This window comes from Podarcis tiliguerta (assembly GCF_965153285.1).
Source record: "Podarcis tiliguerta genome assembly, chromosome: 2".
Taxonomy (NCBI): Eukaryota; Metazoa; Chordata; class Lepidosauria; order Squamata; family Lacertidae; genus Podarcis; species Podarcis tiliguerta.
In genome coordinates this window covers 20,831,990-20,857,735 of record NC_139535.1, presented here as the reverse complement: position 1 = coordinate 20,857,735, position 25,746 = coordinate 20,831,990, and the positions used below count along the sequence as shown (strand labels likewise).

At 45.6% G+C, this 25,746-nt stretch overlaps 1 protein-coding gene across 2 annotated transcripts; it reads right to left on the bottom strand.

Moving 5' to 3' along the window:
- Window positions 1-4,658: 4,658 nt before the first annotated feature.
- Window positions 4,659-25,129, bottom strand: SLC25A20 (solute carrier family 25 member 20). 2 transcript variants are annotated; one of them, XR_014507634.1, is made up of 10 exons: window positions 24,839-25,070; window positions 18,422-18,514; window positions 16,474-16,601; window positions 12,437-12,527; window positions 10,644-10,761; window positions 9,959-10,031; window positions 8,594-8,996; window positions 7,936-8,345; window positions 6,634-7,583; window positions 4,659-6,535 (listed from the first exon to the last, which is right to left on the bottom strand). XR_014507634.1 is itself a non-coding variant. In XM_083426558.1 (9 exons), the coding sequence occupies exons 1-9, from the start codon at window positions 24,953-24,955 to the stop codon at window positions 6,473-6,475; spliced, it is 918 nt and encodes a 305-aa protein (XP_083282684.1). In that variant the 5' UTR covers window positions 24,956-25,129; the 3' UTR covers window positions 4,659-6,472. The 2 variants fall into 2 exon arrangements, 1 of the variants encoding a protein (XP_083282684.1); XM_083426558.1 differs by lacking the exon at window positions 7,936-8,345 and having other exon boundaries at window positions 6,634-6,758; window positions 8,887-8,996; window positions 24,839-25,129.
- Between the last annotated feature and the right edge of the window lie 617 nt (window positions 25,130-25,746).

Genomic DNA, 25,746 nt, shown 5'->3' with positions numbered 1-25,746 from the left:
TTGGGGGAAATGGCCTAATGGGCCAAATTGGAACCTCTGGTAGCCAAAATTAGCCTGTGGGCAGGAGGTTCCTTACCCATGTACTAATGCAGGGATGTCCAACCAGTAGATCGCGATCTACCGGTAGATCTCCGGCTGATCCTGGTAGATCACGGGATCCTTATCATGTACAAAAAGTTATGGGGGGAAAGCTAAAAAACTCTGTGCAATCCTCTCCCCAAAAAGCTTAACAACTCTGGGCAATCCACCCACCTCATGCATGCTCCTCCCCCCCCCCAATGACAATGGGTAGATCACTGCCAGTTTTCTTATACTGGGAGTAGATCACAGTCTCTTGGGAGTTGGACATGCCTGGTAATGGATTGCATAATGGCTGAACCTAATACATGTCCCAATCTACTTTGTGCATTAGGGGGGTTGTTTTCCTTTCTGCCACTCAGAATATATACCGGTCTAACTACAGTGTCCTCTGACGTAGGCTTGGTTGTTTGGAGAAGCATTTCGCAACACCTTCAATCTGTCCTGCCCCAGTCTTTCCTTAAGCAAGCTTTTCCTGTTTTATTTAAGATTAAAGCCAAACTAGATACTAGTTAGACCTTACACTAGGGATGGACAATTTTCTCTCTCTCTCTCATTTTGCTAAGATTAAATTCAGTTTCCCACATCTTCACATCAGTTCAAATTTGTACGTGTTTGCAGGCACCTTTCTCCTAATACAGGCCTACACATTTTTTTTCTTCATAAATGCCTTTCTGCAAGGAAACTCCCAAATACACTTTTTCATTGTTTCCACAATATACCAATATACACATTTTTTTCTGTGCACTTTCTTGTAATATACACTTTTGTGCATGCAGCTGATCCACAGATGTTTAGTGGAGATAGGTGAATAACAAGAAAGCTGAAATCTGAATAGCCAATTGGATCGTTCTGAACTCTGGGTGACTTCCTTGTCATTAAAGTCCTATGAACACAAGTCCTCACCACATTTTTCCAGACTGGCGCTACCTCTCGTTTTTCTCCACCCCACATTCCAATATAGAACCGAAAGATCCCAGCAGACACTTATTCAATTGACTGTAGCAGCAAATAGTCAAGTACATCGTGTTGCCATGCAACTTGTCTCGGCTTCCCTGTGGATGGGTTTGGTTTTTTTGGTTGTTGTTACCTTGGTGACAACCAGCTGAATAGTCGTGGCACACGGAAATTGTCTCTTTCCTCCCTAAGAGTGAGCATGGGCTAATTCTGTTCTTCAGGGGGGTTCTAGAAGTAGCAAAGGTGGATGGGATTTCCAGCACAAGATGATAGCTAGGTACTTTGCTTCCCAAGTCAAGGATGTCTGTGAGCCCTTCACTCTCCCCTCCCGCCCTTTGAAATTGCGTGTGGAAGCAGCATTTGGTGGAAAGAAAACTCTGCAAATCTTTTGAGCTACCGGAATCTTTCTCAAGGTCTGGAACGAACAACTGCACTGGAGAGCAAATTTCCCAGAGGCTATGGATGATGTAATACACGTCTGAGTGGAAAGAGCAGGCCTTTGCAAACCATTCCATCTGTATCACTGACCTACTTGGGCTCAGCCGAGTTCTCAGTGACCTGGGAGGAAATAAACTAGATGTAATGAATGCGCAATCACACCTGACTGGAGGAACCAGATGGTGTGAGGTGCTTTAAATTATTCACATCCATGCTACAGAAATGTGGGCTAAGTGACTGCCCTGGTCTTTCCTTGTTTTATCATCTAGGGCTGCTCTACCAGCGTTTTTCCTTTGTGGCAGCTGTCTGCCGCACAGCACAGTGCTCGCTAATGGTGCTGGGACTTCAGCCATCAGGGCCACAATCTTATTATGGACTTTTGTGAGCCTGCTATGCGGGCATCCTAATGCTTACTGGCAGATGATGCATCATAAATGGCGCTTGGGGTCTTGGGCATCCGTTGAACAGAGCAGCCGAAACCCAGAACACATGTCCCTCAGGCTCTGCACATCACATCGCTGAGCCGGCAAGACTGCAGACAGTACCTTGTTTTAACTCTGCCTGGCAGTCTGAAGGAACAAAATGTTTACAGCGTGGAAACAGGACCTTGTTCTCAGAAGGCATTTGCTCCTCCCACATGCAAAAATAGGAGCAGCACCATGTTTCCTGGCAGAGCCGCAGGCAGAAACCAGCCAGGTAAAGCTTACCTTCATCTTTGTTTCTCAGTTGCATCTCACAACTTCTCCACCAGAGGCAAGGTTTTTAAAAAGGAAAGGAATCTCTATGCGATTTGTACTTTCATTCTGTACTTTCCTCATTGAAAATCACTTTCATCCATCTCCAATTTTAGTATGAACATATGACTATAGGAAGAACCCTGGTGGATCTGGCTAAAGTCCTATCTTGTCCAAAATACTGTTCCTACAGTGACCAGCTATATGCTTCTGAGAAAACCCCAGGCAGGACAGGAGTGCAATAGTTCTCTCCTACTGTTGTTCCCTGGCAACTGCTGTACAAGAACACACTGCCTGTAACCCTGGAAAGAGTACAATAGCCATTCTGGCTAGTAGCCATTGGCAGCCTTATTCTCCATGAATTTGTCAAAACCCCATTTAAAGCCATCCAGTTTGGTGGCCATCACCAAGTCTTCTGAAAGCAAACTCTGTAGTTTTAAAGTTGCATTTAAGGGGGGGGAAACATAATTTGACTGGTGGATATGAAAATTAAACTGTAATGTCAATTCCAATGCATTTGTTCATATCCTTTACAATTCCTTTCTCAACTGCAGCATTAAGGAAAGACTACAATTTCAGCAAAACAAGAAGACTGAACCAAGAAACCATAATTTCTATTAGACATTTGGAGAGAGGTCCTGCTGTCCAAGCTTGCAAATGATTTCGAGCACGTCTTAAGAGACTGTACTAACAGGCACAAAAACCTTATTAACAGGTGCAAACCAGTTAACAGTATGCCTGTACTGCAAACTGTTTATTTCTCCACCCGCCCGCAGTGGTGAACTAGTACGGAGTTACTAAAATGGCATGTAAGAAATGGATGTAATTGTAATGAATGAAGCCTTAATGGGTTAATTTCATCAAAACAGAAGTTTTATATTCATTCATTCACCCAGAGTGCGACACCAACAGCTCTGCCATAAAGTGAGTGAGGCGACAACAGCAGACTATTTAGAGAGAGGGCTGGAGGTTAGCACTAGACAACCTGTTATCGGGAGCTAATTATGCACAGTTGGTTAATTTACATGCCTTTCTGGTTGATGTGCTTCCCACTTCCTTTTCCAGAATTCTAGAAATGGCTATTAGACTAATACTACATACAAAATGATGGGATCAGAATGATCTGTTGTCACAGTGGACAGTTCTTTAAAACCATAAGGGTGGGGAGCATATTAAATGCCAGGAGAGAGAGAAAATAAAACAGCAAGCACCATTATGCCACCGTATAATAAATCTATAGCATGGCTACATTTGAAGCACCTTATACAGCAAGGGGTGGCTTTACACTTGTCATTAAACTCCCAATTCTTATCAGCCCCAGCCAAGATGAGAGTCCAGGCATAATGGGAGTTCTGGTTCAGCAACATATGGAAGGCGACAGGTTAGGCACTTTTGGTATACGATACTGGTCACCCAACTTGAAACGAGCACAGAGCCGGAAAAAATAAACTAAAATTATCAATGGAAATGAAAAGCTTCACTATAAACATTTGGGGCTTTCCATTTTTGGGGGGGGGGGGCGGGGAAGAAACTTAATGAAGATTATGAATGGAGTAGAGTGAGAGAATCCTTCCCACCACCATCACTTGTAATCCTAGGAATTTAGGGTCACTCAATGTGGTTGACTGGCAGTAGATTCAGGACAAACAATGTTGCCTTCATGTTCTGCTTGGGAGCTTGCAGGAAACTGTGACTGAGTGCTTGCTGTCAATAGCAAGGCTGGTGTCAACACCTAGCATCCTTGGGCAGGTGTGCCAGGGCCATGGCTTGCCATCAAGGCCCACAACCAATGCCTGCTCTAATCCCACATTAAAAAGAAAATCCTCCTGGTGCTCCAAGCAGCCATTTTAATCCCTTCAATGCCATATTCCAGAGCAACAGCGCTAGTAGAAAATTCAAATGGCAGCTCAGCTCTCGATGTCTGCAGTTGTTTCCTGCTGCTGCAAGGTTACCGGTAAGTGCATTAAGGCCTGCCAGGGAGCATTTTGAACAGGGCTTCCTCAACCCTGAAGCCTGCTTTAGTTGGAGCTTTGGTTTGATGCAGCAGGGCACAGAATCATAAAATGGTAAAGTTGGAAGGGACCCAAGGGTCATCTAGTCCAACCCCCTTGCAAGGCAGGAATCTCAGCTAAACCATCCACAACAGATGGCCATGTATTGTTTTAATTAGTAAGGCTGGTTCAAGGACTAGCAACCCTGAAGAGGGGTTGCGTTTTGCAAATGTTCTGAGAAAACTCGCCCCTTAAAGCCCCCACCCCCCGAAAAGTACTGTTCCGGGGACAATGAATTACTAATATTTAACCAGATGACCTAAGCACTGAATGATGCAATATACTGCAAAGGAAAGCAATCCTTTGTCTTAGATACGAAGGAAATGACCAGCTTAATGTGTTAATGATAGGCATCATGAAGTAATTTATTAATGTTTTACATGAGATGAAACCACCATCATGAAACTATGCACATGATCTTTATTTTTTTAAGGGAGCAGTTACTTTTTCAAAAGCTCATAGGCAGCTTGTGCAGGCTTAATTATCTTACTTTGGTAGAGGAGTATATTCCAGAGAGAGGATTTCTCTTTGGAATGCCTCAAATATACAAGACGCAATGAGAAATGAGCAGAACGACTGACAGCCAGACAGCCAATTTTTAGTTAAAGCAGGATCTCAACTGTCCTGAGGGAGACCTTCAGTCCCAGCAGAGTTAAAGTTCAATTTGTGTGTTTAACAACAGATTCTCACAGACAGCAACAGATACAAAACTATACACCAAGAGAACACGAGCAGCCTTTTGGGGTTCCCTGGAGAAGCTAGCATAGGATTTGCATTCCAAAAGAATCTCAGCCCTTAGAACAAGACTCTGGTGCTCATGATGGCAGAGGCTATTTTTAAAATAGCCTGGCTGATATCTATGAAAAGGAAGACACATCTCTGCCAATGGTGTAGTAACTCCAAAACGGAAAGTAAACAAGAACCACCAAGACCAAATTCCGGCTGAGACTCAGCAAATGTATAGTCCTGAACAGGATAATTTTATCCCACTGAAACACTTTACAGATCAATAGTCCTGCCTTTACTGCCTGAGCATGGGATGTGCTTCAGCTAAAACACACCAGGCATGCAATAAAGTCCTCTTGAGGAAAAACGGCAGTGGAAACAGTCACTCTGAAGTTGTCCTATTTCGGGCTCTTTCAACTTCCAGTTTTAAAACCTCTCTTGACTTTGAAACCACCACAATACAAGCACAGGTACCATATGTACCAGAATTCATCATTTGGCACCTCAGATATAACCATGAGGTTGGCAGTTGTGAAGCTGGTATCACCGGTTACCAGAAAGCACCTATTGAAAGAGTATTTTAGGGGGAAAGGGGGCTTGAAACGCCTGTGTTTCTGTGCTGACTGTGACAGGATCTCTGAAGAAACCTGGAGATTACTCCCTTATACCTGTAATTTATCAGTTTGAGTTTATTAGACATTCATACAAGATTCTGATGCTCTGTTAATTTTATATCTGTTGCGTCCAGTTCTTGAGCTTTCAGTGTGTCAACTAGTTCAAACCAGCATGCCGCGCCACAGTGTGGGTCATACACCTCAAGGTAACAAACAAGAGACTTAAAACCAGTACCTGCCATGACTAAGTAATGCACAAGCCCCACTGAAGTTCCTGGGACTGCTGAAGTAACATCTGTGTTCATGTGCAAGCCTCATTCATTTCCATGCTGCTTACACAGGAACTTTAGTGGCAGACTGTGTAGTGTCTGTAAACCAAAGCTAAACAATCTTCTTACGTGCTTGCATGCACTTAAGTGTGAAGTTTATCCTGAGAATAAAATGCACAGTGGCTAGATCTCCAACCCCACCCTCCACCTGGTACTATCGCCACCATCCACGCAGTTCTTTACTAAGATCAAAAAATGGGAAATTAAAATATTCCTTCTTTATTTCCAAAAGAGGCAAATAAGAAGAAATTTGACACCTATTAATAGCAGTAAGGTTTTCTACGAGCAGCTTTACCCCTATGGTAACTTTGGGTTCAGAAGGCAGGTATGCATCTCAAACTCCCAACGGGGATGAGAATTGGCTCGAGATTCCGAATGGCAACAACAGCCTCCTCCAGAGGGAGCGAGTAAGGCAAAAACCAGTTATTAAAAAAATAAGTCATTTATACAGCTTATTTTGCTTCATCGTTCCATTTTGCTCTTCTAATGTGATTGCCTCCTTCCTCTTGTCCTCAGGTTCCCTTAGGGCCACGTCCTTCCGGTCTTCATAGACTTGGGGCAAGCCAGTTAAGGAACTTCATGGCGACTTCAAAACCAAGGAAGCAGGCCTGGAGGAAAACACACAGAAAAGAATGAAATGATCCAAATGGAAACAGGACTAAAAAAAAAAACCTACCATCTGCCGATGAGCCCACTGTTCACTTACTGCGTTGGCTGGGAAAGCCCTGATCATCACAGCGGTAAATCCCTTGTAGAGTGACGCCACTCCTTCCTCTCGAATCAGCTCCCGCAAAACGTCTCTGAAGCCATTGGGATACTTGCCCGGAGGAGCTGTTGAGAAAGGTAAAAGCATGCACGTTATGGTTTAAGTCATCTCATGAGCCCCAGTCACTGAGAAGCCCTGGCCTGCTAAGGCAGCCTTGTGCTCCACCTTCCTCCCTGTTTGCCCAGCAAGCACTCTCTCTGATTTCTGCACACCCTCAAATGGTAACTACTGCTGTGGGAGCACATTTTCTGCAGTGATAAGTACTGCATGGAGTTGAGGGTTAGGGAACCTGGCTCCTCCAGCATGGCCAGGAATGACGGAAGCTGTAATCTAGCAACTCAACATCTAAAGGTTCCCCATCTCTCATTAGAGACCGTGATGCGAGCGACAATGTCCTTGCCTTGTGGGGTGGAGAGAAAGGGAGCTGTTCCTTGAAATCAGCCTTGAAATTAACCACTTGCCACTCACTCAAGGGCGAGTAACTTGCCAGATCCACTATACAAGCCACACTGTGACAGAGAGGCTCAGGCAGGCAAAACTTTCAGAACTTATCTGAATGGCTTGTTGAGAAGGCATGGCTGCTGTGAAGATGCTGAACCAGCTTTACAAAGGAGTCCAGGAACATTCTGGCCCACTTCCCACCTGTCCCACTGACTAACCCAATCTAATGAGAAATCATTAGAGGCATACCAATGGCCTGAAAATATCAACTTCCTTTATCAAACAGGGATGGGGAAACTTGCGTGATGCAGCACTACAACTCCCAGAAACCACACTGGCTGGGGCTGATGGGAGCTGTAGTCCCCAAAGTGCCACAGGTTCCCCTCTCTTTGGATCCCTGCTCTTTGTTTGCGGGCAATTATATTCACCACAGATGACCAGGCAAGCAGCTACAGTGGTGCCCCGCAAGACAAATGCCTCGCAAGACGGAAAACCCGCTAGACGAAAGGGTTTTCCGTTTTGAAGGTGCTTCACAGGACGAATTTGCTATGGGACGAAAATGTCTTGCGATTCCTGGGGGTTTTTTTCCGCTCCCCACCCCCTTTTTCTAAGGCACGAAGCTGCTAATAGCCTTTGAGCAGCTAATCCACTAATCCCTTAAGCCTTTAATAGCCGCTATAAGCTGCTAATAGCCGCTAAACCGCTAATCGCGCTAATCCGCTAATGGGCTTGCTTCGCAAGACGAAAAAACCGCTAGACGAAGAGACTCGCGGAACGGATTCTTTTTGTCTTGCGAGGCACCACTGTATTTGCCTCACCAGAAAGCCAGCACAAAAGTTTCCTCTGGAAAAAACTTAACAGAAAGCCTCGAGGAGGCTGCAAAATGGGACCATACCCCATTTTGGTTCCAATTCCCATAGTGAATAGAGTTGCAGCTGCAAAGCCAACAATTAGGAGGGGAGAAAAGTGAGAATTTGTGCCGCACCAGCACCCCAATGGCCACAGTGGGAAAGGGCAGTCATTGCACAGTGAAGAAAGATGCAAATGTCTCATCAAGCTCCGGATTAAACCAGAGAGTGTGGCACGGGCTGTTGCCCAGGAATGATGCTCAGAGGAACTCACTGAAGAAGACAATGTGCAAATGATACCTGAAAGAGCTAATCCTTCAATGTGCATTCTTATCCTAAGAATATTGGGGAACTACAGTGGAACTGAGAAGAAGAAGAAGAGTTTGGATTTGATATCCCGCTTTATCACTACCCTAGGGAGTCTCAAAGCGGCTAACATTCTCCTTTCCTTTCCTCCCCCACAACAAAAACGCTGTGAGGTGAGTGGGGCTGAGAGACTTCAAAGAAGTGTGACTAGCCCAAGGTCACCCAGCAGCTGCATGTGGAGGAGTGGAGACGCGAACCCGGTTCCCCAGATTATGAGTCTATCGCTCTTAACCACTACACCACACTGGCTCTCAGGGTCGGGAGAGCCATGGATAGTGTTAGCCACACCTCCATGTTTTCTCTAATTACTCTAAGGTGAAATTAGCAATGAGTCACTCAAGATGCACACAATTTTACTGAGCGCTCATTGTTCCAATTTGGTTTCCCTGCTTCATTCTCAGGCAGCCACCTGCCCAAAACAATTCTGACAGGGGGAAGGAGTGGATCTCTTTGAATCATGCATTTCAAAAAGTAATGGAAGACAAAAACAGCAATCTCCCAAGAGCCCACCTTTAGGTTAGAGACCAAGCTGACTCACCCGTCTGGAAACGAGACTTCAACACATCTGGAGGGATCGCAACAGCCCAGTTAAAAATCCCTGCCATGCCACCTGCAAACAGAATCCTGGGTACACTGAGGTCACGGACACTGCAGAAAAGATTAAAAAGAGGAAGGGAGAAAGAGAGAGAGAGAGAGAGATTCTTCAGTGTCTTCCATCACCAATTACTTCTGTTGTGAATGATCACAAGGTGCTTATTCTGCATAAATTTAAGCTTTATCTGCATTGGCAAAGATTTATTTATTTATTGCATTTTATCATTATTTGACACTACTGTTCACAGGGTGGTGGTTGTTCTATGTTTCTGCATTCCGAGGGCAACATTTCACATATCTGTAACCCCTGAAAGTGCAAACCGTAGACTTCAGGGTGCCACAAGACCTACTTTTCTTTTCAGTTCCTATTTATGAAGATCACAACTTCTTGGGACCAGAAATGCAACAGACACCAAGGCAGAGGGGACAGGAGGCGGGGAAGTTGGCACAGTGCAAGGGCACCAGCAGGGCCAATTCGGACTTTTCCGTTGGTGCAGCTGCACCGCACCAGGCTCCCCACTGCTTCACCCCCTGCAGTATCACAGCTCTGCTCCACCCAGCAAGCTGCTTTTGTTGTTGAGTTCCTGCAGTGCACTGAAAAAAGGGAAAGTTTCCTGCTACAACTCAGGTCAGAGAAAGACGTTCTGTCATAATTATTATGTGGATTCCTGCACTCTGCCCCTGTGTCATACTACAAGGCACATACGACGACAAAGCCACTTAGGCTTACTTTACAGTAAAGTTTACTGTAACAGAACATGTTAAGGGCTTTGATCACTTCAAATCCTTGATAGAAATGTAATCTTCTTATTAGCAGTAGTGCATTTTTTTAAAAAAAATGGCTTTCCTGTAAACAAATGCAACAAAACTAAAGAACACATAACCAAGAATTTGAGTATTTCCCTGGAAACACTTGTCACTGGTGTTTTTGATAATTAAGCACACAAGATTATCCTTACTCAGCCTCAGGAAGAATTTCTTAGATGTACTGGTGGGAAACGTAGGGTTTTACTCACCTCTGCCCTTCAGGTGTCAGAATATATTTAAGCCACTCATAGGTCATGAAGTACATCCCACTGGCTGGAACATCTGGTAAAACAAACACAAATTCAGACTTAGAGAAACCAGAGGCGCAACTGGGGCCTGACTTGCAAGGAACGTTCTGCAAGGAAGGAAATGGCACAGAACATTCCGCCAGGCCCCAAAGCAGAACAAAAGGGGCTTGACTCCTTGATTGAGACAGGGGCAGAGCTGGGGAGAAGGGGTGGGGAGAGGATGGAAAGACAATAAAATCTGTGATTATAAATCAGATTATAAACCAGGCAGAGGGCCTTCTCGGTAGTGGCGCCCGCCCTGTGGAACGCCCTCCTATTAGATGTCAAGGAAATAAGCAGCTATCTTATTTTTCAAAGGCATCTGAAAACTTCAGGGAAGTTTTTAATATTTAATGCTGCATTGTTTTTAACACTTGATTGGAAGCTGCCCAGAGTGGCTGGGGAAACTCAGTCAGATGGGCAGGTATAAATAATAAATTATTATTTATTATTATTATTTACAAAAGGAGCCATTCGGTCCCAACCTCCCCTCTCCCCCTTTAAAAATCTAGCTACTTTTATTATTATTTTAACAAAACTTTAAGAAAAAAATAACATTTACAACATTCCACAAACAGGGCTTTAGGGGCGCTTGACCAGCAATTACCTCTCATGAGGGTGAGCACCGTTCCTTTGTAAACACCTCGAATGCCAGCCTCACGATAAAGCTGTTTGGCACAGTCCAAAGGGCCTCCATATTTAATTTCACCAGAGGCCGCCTGGATCTAAGGGAATTAAAGAATGGTTTTCTCATCAGCTATAACTACATGGTTGCACAAATGTCCCTAAATCTAGTACTCCTGAAAGGCAGCTCTGCAAATTTGATTCCTTCCTCAGAAGTCGACTGTGAGATGTGAGCCACAGGATGTCAAGGGATGACTGCGCACTGAAGTGGCAGAAATTGAAATCCACTTGATATACGGTAAATATTTATTCCATATATTTATTCCATAGGCCATCACAATTGCATAAAAATACACAAACGGGAAGGATAAGACAAAGTCAGAATGAAAATCAACTTCAAAACTTCTTGTGGTTGCTCTTAATTTTAGCTTGCTCAAATTAACGAGTCGCTTCTGCAAGCCTGGTGTGAACATTCTGTTCAAAAATTCACACTCAAATTGAAATTGAACAAACTATCAGCTGCTCTGCCTGTATCCTTCTTCCCCTTCCAGCTCTTTAACATCTAATTTCCTTACCTTGTCCAAAAAGAGCCTGCAAAAACTTCCGCAAAGCATATCATTCAAAACAGTAATCAAATGCAACATTTAGTGACTTCGCCTTGGGGGGGTAGTCAAGCTGTAAACGGATGTATACATGGAAATAAACAGGCAGGGGAATGAGAAATGAACCTGCACATTCAATATGTTCAGATAACCACAGGCTGGATAATGGGCGTGTTACTATGGGGAGCTTTCAATAAGGTCTGGAGGTCCAGGGCTCTTGGAAAGCCAAGAGCAGATATGCCTGGTGTGAGCTACCCCCATTTCCCTCCCTGATCCAGGGAAACTGATCTTGGGGGAAGGGGAAGAGACTATTCTGGTCTACAAGATAGGGCCCACCAGAAGTGAGAAGTCCTCTGGAGAGTGTTACTTGACAGCCAGGAAAGTGTCAGGGTGCACAGCAGTTCCCTGACTGTTGCCTCTCCAAGAAGAGAGTTCAGATGTAAGAGAATTTCACCGCAAGGAACTCCAGCAGGGGGGAAGGGGGCTGTAATAAAGTTGAAAAAGTGCTGTCACTGACACAGAGGCAGGTTGCGTCTTTAAGAAAGGCCACAGGCCAAAGCTGAAGCCTGAGGACCAAGGAGAGAATTACGTATCAGTGTCAAATAGGACAGCAGTAAGTAGAGGACCCTTGCAAATATTGTAACAGGCCCGTCAACCCTATTGGGAGAACACTGTCCTAACCAGTTCAGCGTAAACATGCTAGGAACCTCCTGCAAGCTATTGCAGGATGCACAAGCCTCTGGCCAGATGACTGGACCTCTGTTCCACCCGTCACTCTCCTCCTGCTCCTGCACTCGTCACTGCACCCCACTTGTAGCACTCATATGAGCAGTATCATTAAGAAAACAATGCTGGTGGGAATGTGATGTGCCAACGGTTAGTAGTTAAAGGCAGGGCATAGTTTCCTGGCAATTTTAGCATCCCCTCTCGTTCATATCTATACGCACTTCCGCACATATGTCTTTTTACACACACACACACAAGTGGACTGGGGAACATCCAAAACATTTAGAAAACTTTATATTTACATGGTGTCCTGCTAAGCTCAGACTGCAGGCTAGAGGAGGACACCCAGTGATAAGAAGGAAATATAAGGATGCAAAGCTTTTGCTAGGGTGCAATGGCCACACAAGCTTCCTGAAAAGGTTGGGTGGCTTCCTGAAGCCCCTCTTACCTGTAAAAGGCACTTGATTCTCTCTCCCGGAGCCATGATTACGGTGGTGAACACCCCAGAAAGCATGCCTGCAGCAAAAAGCTGGGGGTATCTGCATAGGGATGAAAGGACATTAATCACGGGATTTGCATTTTCCTAAACACAGAGTCAGGGAGAGATGTAGTGATGACTCCCAACGTGGATGGTTTTTTAAAGTGAATTAGACCAGTTAATGGGGGTAAAGGCTAATAAATTAATTTATCAGACTACTGGTCATGATGGCTGTATCTAACCTCCAGGATTAGCGTCAGTAGGCCTCTGAACATCAGTTGCTGGGGGTCAGAAGTGGGAGAGGGCTACTGTGCTCATCTCCGGCTTGTGTGCGTCCCAGAGACATCTGCTTGGCCACTGGTCAGCCACCCGTAGGGTTCTTGAGTCCTTACTAGGCCTTGCCATGCCACCGTATTAAATCAACAACTGCTCAGCATCACGACATTTTAGACTCTGCTCTTTCAAAGCCCCTTCCATTTCCAGAACAAAAGAACTAAAAATGCCAGCCAACTATTAAAAATACCTGTGCATATTATTGAAGGGGTACAGTTAGGGTTACCCCAGAAAGCCCTAAAAACTGTTTGTGAATCCCCCCCCCAGCCAGGCCTCGGCGTACGCATTTTAAAAACTGCAATTTCCTCTAAGACAAAAAGCACAAGCTAAGCAGTCCTCTTTGTAACAAAAACGCTGTAACAAACCTAGAGCTGAGAACAGAAAACCTTTCGGTTCCCAGATCTAAGCAATCTTGTCCTGGTACATTGATTTGCAACATACTTCCGGGAACAGAACCAGGGAACGAAAAAAGCAACATTCTATGTAAGAATGTGTGAAGGGGGAGAGGGGAAAAGGGGTTTGGAAAAAGGATAAAACCTGCTTGTAAAATGTTTTCGGTGCGGCCTGTCTTTTGTGAACTGAATCACACAGGTGCCTCTGCCCTTCCGGATGGCAGAATAAAACGCTCTTTCTCTGGATTAACCCCTTGGTGTGGTTTGGCTCCTTTTGTCTCTGCTCGGGTGCAACAATTATTCCTACCCATGGATTAAAATCAGACTCCAGGCAGTGGTAGAGATTGTTGCTAACACAACAGCCACGGCCCTTAGGCTAATTGCCACGCAATTGGATGAGACACGCAATGCGTTTCTCTCAGTCCGATTAGCGTTGGACTTTCTCCTGGCGCAACATGGCGGCTTTTGTGCAGCCTTAAATCTCACAGGTGGGGCCTGTTGCTTTAACATCTCTGATCATGGTGAGGCCATTCGCAATTTGGCAGCAGGACTTGAAACAGTGGCCCATATTCCTACCCAAACTTGGGAGGGATGGGACATGTCATGGCTTGACTGGTTGCCAAAACTAGGATGGGTAAAAGGCCTGTTTTTGCTGCTGCTTGGCCCACTTTTCATTTTGCTAATTTTTTGCTTTTCTGTACCTTGCTTGCTGCAGTGCTTGCATACAATGACACGCAATATGATTTCTCGCATGCTTCGCCCCCAGATTATAGCTCTGACCCGAGAATATCAGCCTGTGTCTTCCTGGGACGAGCCTTTTTGAGAAAAAGGCTGTCCAAAATTGAGAGGTATGGAATGAAGGGGTACAGTTAGGGTTACCCCAGAAAGCCCTAAAAACTGTTTGTGAATCCCCCCCCCCAGCCAGGCCTCGGCGTACGCATTTTAAAAACTGCAATTTCCTCTAAGACAAAAAGCACAAGCTAAGCAGTCCTCTTTGTAACAAAAACGCTGTAACAAACCTAGAGCTGAGAACAGAAAACCTTTCGGTTCCCAGATCTAAGCAATCTTGTCCTGGTACATTGATTTGCAACATACTTCCGGGAACAGAACCAGGGAACGAAAAAAGCAACATTCTATGTAAGAATGTGTGAAGGGGGAGAGGGGAAAAGGGGTTTGGAAAAAGGATAAAACCTGCTTGTAAAATGTTTTCGGTGCGGCCTGTCTTTTGTGAACTGAATCACACAGGTGCCTCTGCCCTTCCGGATGGCAGAATAAAACGCTCTTTCTCTGGATTAACCCCTTGGTGTGGTTTGGCTCCTTTTGTCTCTGCTCGGGTGCAACAATTATTCCTACCCATGGATTAAAAAGGCTACATTATCAGGGCTGTTCCCTGTCAACGTTAAAAATTCCAATTATGTGCCAAGAAAACCAACGTTCTGAGCAAAATGTAATCATGCAATTAAATGATAATTTCGTCGTCTTTATTCCCCCTCCCCCCAATTTACATCTCACCAGGTGCTTCAGAAAGAACCTCAGAGCAGCTAACAACAATTTTAAAAAATAACAAAAGCCAATTAAAAATATAAAGGCAGCATGAGCAGTCATTACAGAACCATAGTAGCAGCAGATTCAGATAGATCGCTACAAATTTGGAACAATATTTGCATATTCTCCCACTTTAACGCAGGGGTGGGGGAGCTGCAGGCCTCATGCAGGCCTCAGTCCAGCCCTTGGGACTCTATCATGGTCACATCTTCTCTCTCAAGATCACATACAGTGGTACCTCAGGTTAAGAACTTAATTCGTTCTGGAGGTCCGTTCTTAACCTGACACTGTTCTTAACCTGAAGCACCTCTTTAGCTAATGGGGCCTTCCGCTGCTGCACCGCCGTGTGATTTCTGTTCTCATCATGAAGCAAAGTTCTTAACCTGAGGTACTATTTCTGGTTTAGCAGAGTCCGTAACCTGAAGCAGTGTATAAATAAATATGGGCAAGGGTATAAATAAATTATTATTATTATTTGGGTGGGGTTAAGTCCTGCAGGGAATGTGCTAGTGAAGGAGACCTCTTTCCCCCGCCCCTGTGAGTCCACTATGAAGAAGAAGAGGAAGAGTTTGGATTTGATATCCCGCTTTATCACTATCCTAAGGAGTCTCAAAGCGGCTCACAATCTCCTTTCCCTTCCTCCCCCACAACAAACACTCTGTGAGGTGAGTGAGGATGAGAGACTTCAAAGAAGTGTGACTAGCCCAAGGTCACCCAGCAGCTGCATGTGGAGGAGCGGGGAAGCGAACCCGGTTCCCCAGATTACGAGAATACCGCTCTTAACCACAACACCGCACTGGCTCCCCAGAAGGCTAGAACCTCCTGCCTATCCATCACCTGATATCATCATGACACCAGAGGATTAACAGGTGGGCAGCTGCACCCAGCTATCAAAACTGGCCCATGGGAAGCAGGGAGAGAGAAAAGATCTGGCCCACCAGGCCCAAAAGGTTCCCCACCCCTGGACTGGACAAACTCATGGAGGAGAAAATTTACCAATGGCTACAAGCCATGATGTTACCTCCAGGGTCAAATGATCCTGTGTCAGAAGACCAGTCGTTGGGTAACAACTATAGAGGAGGGCAACTGCCCTCACATCCTGCTTGTGGGTTTCTCATGGTCATCTGACAGACCACTGTGGGAAACAGGTGCTGGACCAGGTGGGCCTTTAGCAGGGCTGTTCTTACGTAAGTCTGCAAAGAGCTGAAGTATGAGACAAATTCTGGGAATCCAGCATGATCCGGATGCACTTAGCTATTTGAAGAACTGAGGGCGTACCAGAAAGATGTATACGTCGTGGGAAGGTCGGGTTATATACATCACCAAGTGTAGGCTCAGTGAAACAGTCGTCTCGGCATATAAATGGGGTTTATGTGCTCAGGCCCACTATTACGAGGTGTTACGAGCCTGCCATTATGTAACACACACCACACTAATCTAAAATATAATCCTTCCTAAATAGATGCAAGTTTTGCCTGGGAAGGAAACTATGCAGCAACAGCCCACACAGTGTCTGTTTTCAGCCGGTGCAATCAATCCCACGCTTCCAGGAGCCTTAAAGCTTGCCAGATTTATTCATTTCGCAAAAAAAACCACAAAAAACCCTATGTATATTTATAACGGGGAGGGAAAAAATAACACGGTTCTTGGCTGCAGTGGCGGAATGTGCAACTGTATACGTCACAGTAGCCTGGGATGCCTCGACAGCCTGTTGCTAGATTATCGGAAGTCACTCACGTCAGAACGTCATCGGGTGTCCTCTGCTGGAGTTTTTTCCCCAAGCCAAATCCAAAGAAACACACAGCAAACATGGGGGTCACGCCAACAATCGGAGCTGCCATCCCTTTGTACAAACCACGGACTCCCTGCAAGACACAGCAAGGCAGCGGATTACTTTAGCTTTTCTGCAGCACTTCACAGGCGATGCTATTTCACCATCGGATATCAGCGGCAGACCCTATTCAAGACAGCACAAGTAGCTGCTGGGTTATTGTGAGGATGAAGAGAAGCCGAATTCATCTGCAGCCATACTTTCTTAAGAAATGTGTCAGAGGCTCTGTCCACGCATCATGGTAAGACATAAACCATGGTTTTTCATGCATGAGCCGATTACATCCGCTTTGTCCTGGGCTGAACAAACCGCACTATATCTGAGCCAGGGGTGGTGGTTCCTTTCACTCAAACAAATCACAATGGCGACCTAAGAACAAGGTTTGGCAGAAACAACTTCTCCCATTCCCAGTCTTAATCAGAACTTGGCATCCATCTTAACAAGGATTTGAAACAGATTAAGAGGGAATCTAGTTGGCATTAACCACGGCTAGAGGTGGTGCAGATTTAACATTCAACCACTGTTAAAGAGGACAGGGGAAAAGAAGGGAAAATTTGCCGCAGAAATTGGAAGAGGGAAGAGGAGGAAGTAGAGCACGGAGCTATAGATTTCAGAACTATAATTAATAACAATGCAGTAATGTAAGGGTTACGATATTCTTCCCTGCTTTCTTTAAGGTAAATGAATGGCAAAAGGATCCTGGGATATCATCCAGAAAGCCCCTAAAAGCACTAGTATAAATTACACATAAATAACCACACATGGCTACAGAATAACCATTATGTGTACACAGATTGTGTTGAATGTAGCAGCCATATTCACACATCAAATAAACCATAGTTTATCATGATGTGCACCAGCTGCAGTGAGCTTTAGATTTCTGCACTCCTCCTTCCACCTTCTGTGTTGCTGGAAAGAAGCATTCAGGAGCATTTCATTTCACTTTTAGGAAGCCATAACTTCCCATTCCAGCCAAACCTGGGATTGTAGATGGACACTACTGTTTCAAAACAAGCCAAATCCATAGGCTATGAAGCTGGTTGGTTTAATCAAACCAGAGTTAGCATAATCCATGATCCCCCGTTTGGACAAAAAGAGGAAGTTGTGTTTTACCAAAAGCAAAATCCTTGTTCCAGTCACGGAAGACAAGGGGAGCAGGGAGGAGCCTAAGGGTCACTATGGTTTGGGCACAACACAATAAACCTTATCATGAAGTGCAAACCAGGCCACTATGCAAACAGCCCCCAAATGTCAGGTATCACATCTTCACAATTATATGTGCTTAGGAGTTGGACAGAGGGACGCGGGTGGCGCTGTGGGTAAAGGCCTCAGCGCCTAGGGCTTGCCGATCGAAAGGTCGGCAGTTCGAATCCCCGTGGCGGGCTGCGCTCCCGTTGTTCGGTCCCAGCGCCTGCCAACCTAGCAGTTCGAAAGCACTCCCGGGTGCAAGTAGATAAATAGGGACCGCTTACTAGCGGGAAGGTAAACGGCGTTTCCGTGTGCGGTTCTGGCTCGCCAGAGCAGCGATGTCACGCTGGCCACGTGACCCGGAAGTGTCTTCGGACAGCGCTGGCCCCCGGCCTCTTTGAGTGAGATGGGCGCACAACCCTAGAGTCTGTCAGGGGTACCTTTACCTTTACCTTTAGGAGTTGGACAATTACCTTTTACCTTTACAGTATAGCTAACTAGTTCTCCTGTCAAAAATAATTTCCCACTGAGTCACTTGAGCATGAGTCATTTGGTCTGATAACCCAAGAAGCTCTCCATCTTCAGCAAGACATCATTCTGACACAATTTGATTTGGAGAAGCAAGGGATGTTTCTGACAGGCATCACAACTGAACTGACACAATACCTCAGCGACGAGGGTCTTTCTGAAGCAGTCAAAGGTCCCAGAGTAGAGTGGAGGCTGTCCAGGCAAAGGTTTCGGTTGAGTCTGTAGCCTGACCTGCAAAACAAGTTGAAGGGGGGAGGGAATGCAGTGAATCCAAACATTCTCTCTTATTACTGGGCCCTTTTTATTAGGAAATTGGTTTCTAATAGAGACGGCTAGCCACCCACCCAAAGCTCCGATTCCCTCAAGCACCTTTCTCCTAACCCATCACAATCCTCGTGTTTTCCATCTTCAAATCCACCCCTAACCTGATGAAATAAGAGTGCTGTGTAATGGGACTGAGGGGTGGCAGGCCTAATAAATTGGGACTGACAGGCATTCGGCTAATTATATGGCCGAATAAGAGCTGCAGAGATAACGTACAAAATAAGCAAAAGTAACAGCCTTCCTCTGTCAAGGTTGGGCCAGAGCCTAAGGGCAGAATCTCCTGAAACTCAGACCTGGGAGATTAAGGATTCATGTAGATTTATTTCTGGATGAGGCGGCTAACATGCTCTGTTTTACTGAGTCCTAAGGTGGGATGAGCTGGAAGGAGATGATCTTTCTCAGCTGTGCTCACTTGGGCAGTCAGTTCAATACCAAAACAGGCTCAATGGTCAGTGAGAACCTAGACTCCCATCTGTCTCGCTCAGCTTCCTGTCAAGATGAGCGCCATCTTTGAATGTCTGATGCAGGGTAATCAGGGCAAATTAGGATTTCCACTGCTGTACAGCGGTACCTCGGGTTAAGTACTTAATTCGTTCCAGAGGTCTGTTCTTAACCTGAAACTGTTCTTAACCTGAAGACCACTTTAGCTAATGGGGCCTCCTGCTGCTGCCACGCCGCTGGAGCACGATTTCTGTTCTCATCCTGAAGCAAAGTTCTTAACCTGAGGTACTATTTCTGGGTTAGCGGAGTCTGTTACCTGAAGCGTATGTAACCCGAGGTACCACTGTACCAACAATCACTACAGGTTCTGAGTCTCCCAGCCTGACCTGATGCGGGTTAGTGCTGAGGACCCTAGGAAGATTAATCATCTTCATCATTATCATCAGGGCCTTTTTCTGGGGGGTACGCATACCCCTAAACAGAGCTGTTCCACCAGGCCTTTGGTCAGGGCGCAGCCTGACCCCCTCCTCTGGCAATCTGCACAGAATTTTGCTTAATGGTTGCCATCAATTTGATTTTAATTAATTTTATAATGAATGATTTTAGAATGTTGGATTATTTTGATTGTTGTTAGCCGCCCTGAGCCCAGCTTCGGCTGGGGAGGGCGGGATATAAATAAAATTTATTATTATTATTATTATTTGTGAATCTAAGTTTGGCCTCATTGAGGGGCAGTATTTCAATATGAGTAGGAAAATGAGAGTACCCCTAAACATTTTTTTAAGAAAAAGAAAAGCACTGATAATAATAATTTTATTATTTATACCCTGGCCATCTGGCTGAGTTTCCTCGGGTTGTCATGGGCAAGCTTGACATCCTCGTCCAGGCTGCCTTAACTTGGTTTTTGGAATCCCCACAATGCTTTCTGTTCCTTGCAACCATTGTAAGAAATTAGCTCATTAAAATGCCTGACTACAGTGGAACCTCGGGCGGAGGCACGTCTGCAACCCGCAACATTCACATCTTGAAGTGCCGCGTCTGCACAGGAGCGATTTGGCGCTTCTGCGCATGTGGCGAACCCAGAAGTAACCCGTTCCAGTACTTCCGGGTTTCCCGTGGTCTGCAACCCGAAAACACATAACCTGAAGCGGCCGTAACATGAGGGATGACTGTACTTTTGACCCGTCTGTTGAAGGAGCGTCTCCACCCCCATCGTTCTGCCCGGACACTGAGGTCCAGCGCCGAGGGCCTTCTGGCGGTTCCCTCACTGCGAGAGGCCAAGTTACAGGGAACCAGGCAGAGGGCCTTCTCGGTAGTGGCGCCCGCCCTGTGGAACGCCCTCCCCTCAGATGTCAAAGCGATGAACAACTACCTGACATTCAGAAGACATCTTAAGGCAGCCCTGTTCAGGGATGTTTTTAATGTGTGACATTTTAGTGTATTTTTGGTCTTTGTGGGCGGATGGGCGGGGTACAAATAATAAATTATTATTATTATTATTATTATTATTATTATTATTATTATTAATGAAACCCCCCAGAGAAAAACTTCTTGAGAAAACAAGAGCTGAGGTTTTACACTTTCACTGGCCAACCGCACTGGGGTTCCTGAGACTCATCCGCCACCCACCTGACGAGGTTATGTTGGGCAAATTCCAGTGCTACTACTAATCACTACTCTCAGCAAAAGGACTTGCAGCTCAATGCTTTGATTGCAAAAGGCCCCACGTTTAATCCTTGGCATCTCTGGGTAGGGCTGGAGAAAAACTCGTGCCAGAAAAGCAATTAATTAAGAAGCCTGCAAATGCACTGATAAAGCAGCATGTTAAGATTCTGTAAACCCAATTATCAATGCTAATAAACCAGGAAGTTGAGTGGAAAATAAAATTGATAAAACAGGAAAGCTTTGAATTTGCTAACAAATCAGGGAAAATAATGTTGTGGTAATTAAAGAAGCAGAAAGGTCTAATTTACTTAAAAGACCACTGTAAACATACGCTTTACATACGATTCAGGTTACATACGTTTCAGGTTACAGACTCCGCTAACCCAGAAATAGTGCTTCAGGTTAAGAACTTTGCTTCAGGATGAGAACAGAAATCGTGCTCCGGCGGCGCAGCAGCAGCAGGAGGCCCCATTAGCTAAAGTGGTGCTTCCGGATAACAACAGTTTCAGGTTAAGAATGGACCTCCGGAACGAATTAAGTACTTAACCTGAGGTACCACTGTAAAATCTTTGGCAGGGATGTAAGGACACTTGTAATGTGGGATCGTTTTAATGATAATTATGGTTATATAATAGCTAGATAAGGGTAAAAGATGCAGTAAACTTAATCTTAAAGAAGGAACCTATGGAAGGAGGGAAGGTGGTCAAAGGGTTTGAAAGAACTCGGTATTTTAATGTTTAAAATCATTATGTTTTATATGTACAAAAATTTCTTTTTAAAAAATTTAATACATATATTTTTTGAAAAAAAGAGAAAGTCTCGTGCCAGAAACCCTGGACAGCTGCTACCAATGGTCTGATTCAGTATAATGAAGCTTCCTTTGTATTAAAATTCTTGATTTTGCCTGGGCTAGGGCAATGTATCAGTTCAGTTTGTGGAAGTTCTGGGGTACAAGAACTCCTCCACTGATCACATTCGTCTCAATTCTGTGTGTGACCAAGCCAGCATACAAAGGGCAAGTTCTCCACGCTCCTTTTGATATCTGCCCTGTTTAAAACAGTATGCTAGAATCTCCTGGTCTAATGATTAGCAGGAGGGCGCATACAAAGGCAAAGTCCATTGTCCTTGGTTTCACAAGAACTTCCAACTCATCCGACTAAGACATAAGATACATTGGAAACGGGACTATCAAAAACAGGATTAAAGAGGTTTCATCCAGGTTGCAAACCTGCGAGGAGGAGAGACAGAACGTTATAAACTGGTAGATGAGAAGACATCGTGACATTGCAAGCAGAAATATACTGTATAACAATTCTGCTGTCAACACAAATCTGGACTAAAAAAAGCTGGAAAAACCCATTTGCACATATTTGCTTTGTGCACACAGCTCATGGGGAAGGATGCCGGGAAGCTATGGAGAGCACAGCCTGAAAATCCTACTTATTAACCACTCATACATTTATCTCCTCTAGAGACCTCAAGGCTGTATGTGCAGCTCTTCCCTGCCCCATCCATTGTATCTTCACAACAATTAGGCAAGGTTGTATGGCTGAATGGGGATTTAAACCTGGGTATCTCCAGGTTTGTGGGACGCAGGTGGCGCTGTGGGTTAAACCATAGAGCCTAGGACGTGCCGATCAGAAGGTTGGTGATTCGAATCCCTGTGACGGGGTGAGCTCCCGTTGCTCAGTCCCTGCTCCTGCCAACCTAGCAGTTCGAAAGCACGTCAAAGTGCAAGTAGATAAATAGGTACCGCTCCGGCGGAAAGGTAAACGATGTTTCCATGCGCTGCTCTGGTTCGCCAGAAGCGATTTAGTCATGCTGGCCACATGACCCGGAAGCTGTATGCCGGCTCCCTCGGCCAATAAAGCGAGATGAGCGCCGCAACCCCAGAGTCGGCCACGACTGGACCTAATGGTCAGGGGTCCCTTTACCTTTATCTCCAGATTTAATCCTGCACAAACCATTATATTAGTCTTCAGCTGCCCTCTCCCAGTTTCTGTGATGTCACCAAGCATTAGTCATATACTTTCAAAAGCTATTTTCACAGCTGTAAGGGTTAGAACTTTGCTTTAAAAAAGAAAGTGAACTAAAATTCTTAGAAGATGCTGCATTCAGTACCCTGTACCAAACTCTCCTCTAGTGTAGAAATCCCAAGGGCTTGCAAAATGACTGGCAACAAATATCTTTATCAAGATTGGCCTCCCTAATGCTTCTCCTCCCAAGGCAGGTCATGGTATAACCCATGACCACATTTCAGAGAACAGGTATATCTTGTTCTACTTCCATGGTTTGGAAAATAACTAGAACCAAGCTGAAAGATTCTGTGACCCAAAACAATTCCACCATATGCCCCATGCACCCAGGCTACATGGTTAAGAGACCTCTAGGGACGCGGGTGGCGCTGTGGGTAAAACCTCAGCACCTAGGACTTGCCGAACGCATGGTCGGTGGTTTGAATCCCCGCGGCGGGGTGCGCTCCCGTCGTTCGGTCCCAGCACCTGCCCACCTAGCAGTTCGAAAGCACCCCCGGGTGCAAGTAGATAAATAGGGACCGCTTACTAGCGGGAAGGTAAATGGCATTCCGTGTGCTGCGCTGGCTCGCCAGATGCAGCTTGTCACGCTGGCCACGTGACCCGGAAGTGTCTGCGGACAGCGCTGGCTCCCGGCCTATAGAGTGAGATGAGCGCACAACCCTAGAGTCTGGCAAGACTGGCCCGTACGGCCCGTACCTTTACCTATTTAGTGCAATGCTATGTTGAGCCATGCAAAACAGTTGGTAGGGTATTTTTTACTAATTTTTATTGATCTGCCATAAAATTATGTACACACTAACACATAAACATGTGAACAGAAACAGAACCACACACGAAGCAGATTCAGTGTGTGTGTATATTAATAGATAGCAAAGTTTTCAAGATCAGTCTGCATAACCCAACCACTTAACCTCTGGTGTTGCTGTTGCCAGTTCACAGTTGCAGTGTTCAGCAGTATTATTATTATCTATTGAATCTGTATACCACTCTTTATCCAAATATTACAACATAAAAATACAAAATGAGAATACAAAACGCACAATAAAAACTCATGCTGTATCTGCTGGGAAGTAAGGGCCCATGAATTCATTGGAACTTACTCCCAGGTCATTGGGGGAAAAACTGCAGCCTAAATGAGGGAGGAAGAAAATTAACTATGAATATGGACCAGAGATCTTTACTAGTTGCCATTTTTATCGCTTTTTATGACTCAGGCTTTCACAACGTTGCCACCCGTCCTATCACAAATAACCAGCTTGCAACATTACAACTGGCATGTAGACAAGGCCCTACCTGTGTGCAATTAAGCTGGTACTCCTAGCAGAGGCCAAGACCCATCTTCCCTCCCCCTTGCAAAGGGCACAGCAACACAAACATTTCCACTGCAGTTCCCAACACCAGCAATGCTCCATTACTCTTCTAACACTTTATGAACTTTAGGAAACGTCAGCAGCAGCAGCAGCAGCTCATACTGTCCATGTTGCTTTCATAACTTTTTATTTAGGTACTTTTGCATTTTAGTTACTGAATGCACGAGTTTTGTAAGCCGCTTAGAGGACTTGTTTGGTGGTACAAAAAGTAGTCATACATTTAAAAAATAAATTTTGCATTGCGAGGAGGCGAGCCCGAAAGCCAGCACATTGCAACATCCAACATTCCCCTAAGAACTCCCTGTAACATCAGTGCAGGGCTCTCTGAGCGAAATTCGAAACTTCTCCGCGGTGCATGCTGGGAGTTGCTTCCAAGTCTTTCCCCCCCTTCTGCTTCGCGCGATGCATGACGGGGGCTGGAGTTCTTTTGAGCCCGCGCCATTCGAAATGCCATTCATCCTTGGGGTGGGGGTGCAATACCGGGGGTGGTAGTCCATGGACCAGTCTATCCGAGCCTTTCTCCAACTTGCATCCCTAGACGTTGTTGTTTTTTATGGACTACAACTCCCATCATTCCCAGCCAGGACGTCCAGCGGCCAAGGATGATGGGAGTTGTAGTTCAAGGGCACGGGGTTTCCCCTCCCGCGCGAGCCTCAACCCGCGCGGTGCGCCCTGGGGCTTGTAGTCCCCAGGTCCCTCTCCTTCGCCCCGCTCCTCACCTTGATGGTGTCCAGCGGGTGTCCCACGAAGACCAAGCAGACGCCCCCGAAGCCGCCTGCGAAGAAGTTCTTCAGGGGGCTGATGGGCGCCTGGGAGGGCCCCTTCTTCTCCGCCATGGCTGCTCCGGAGGCGAGCTCGCCTGTCCTGCCCCGTCCTGCCCTGCCTCTTGCTTAACTACTCCGAGCGACCTTTACCCTCCTTTTTCCTCCCGCAACCCGTCCGGACTCAGAGTACAGAGAGAAGCCTCCGGCGCGCCTAGAGAGGCCGCAACTTTTGGCTTCCGTCGCCAAAAGCAGCAGCAGTTGAACGTAGAGATAGCAAATGTAGAGTAGGCGGCCTTCCCCCCACCCTGCTTACTGGCGTTGTTTTGAACGCCCTTTTATCCCTGTGGCGGTTTCGATTCTGTATTTTGTAGAATTGCTATAGAGTTCAGTAGGATTACTGCTACTACCACAGAGCCCAGGGCTTGCTGATCAGAAGGTCGGCGGTTCAAATCCTGTCCCAGCTCCTGCCAACCTAGCAGTTCGAAAGCACATCCAAGTGCAAGTAGATAAATAGGTACCGCTCTGGCAGGAAGGTTAACGGTGTTTCCGTGCGCTGCTCTGGTTCACCAGAAGCAGCTTAGTCATGCTGGCCACATGACCCAGAAGCTGTATGCCAGCCAATAAAGCGAGATGAGCACCGCAACCCCAGAGTCGTCCACGACTGTACCTAACGGTCAGGGGTCCCTTTACCTTTACTACTACTACAACAGCCCTGTTTAGGGAAGTTTTTAATGACTGATGTATTAATGTATTTTAAAATTTTTGTTGAAAGCCACCCAGAGTGGCTGGGAAACCCAGCCAGATGGGCGGGGTAGAAATAAGAAATTATTATTATTATTATTATTATTACATTTATGTATCCC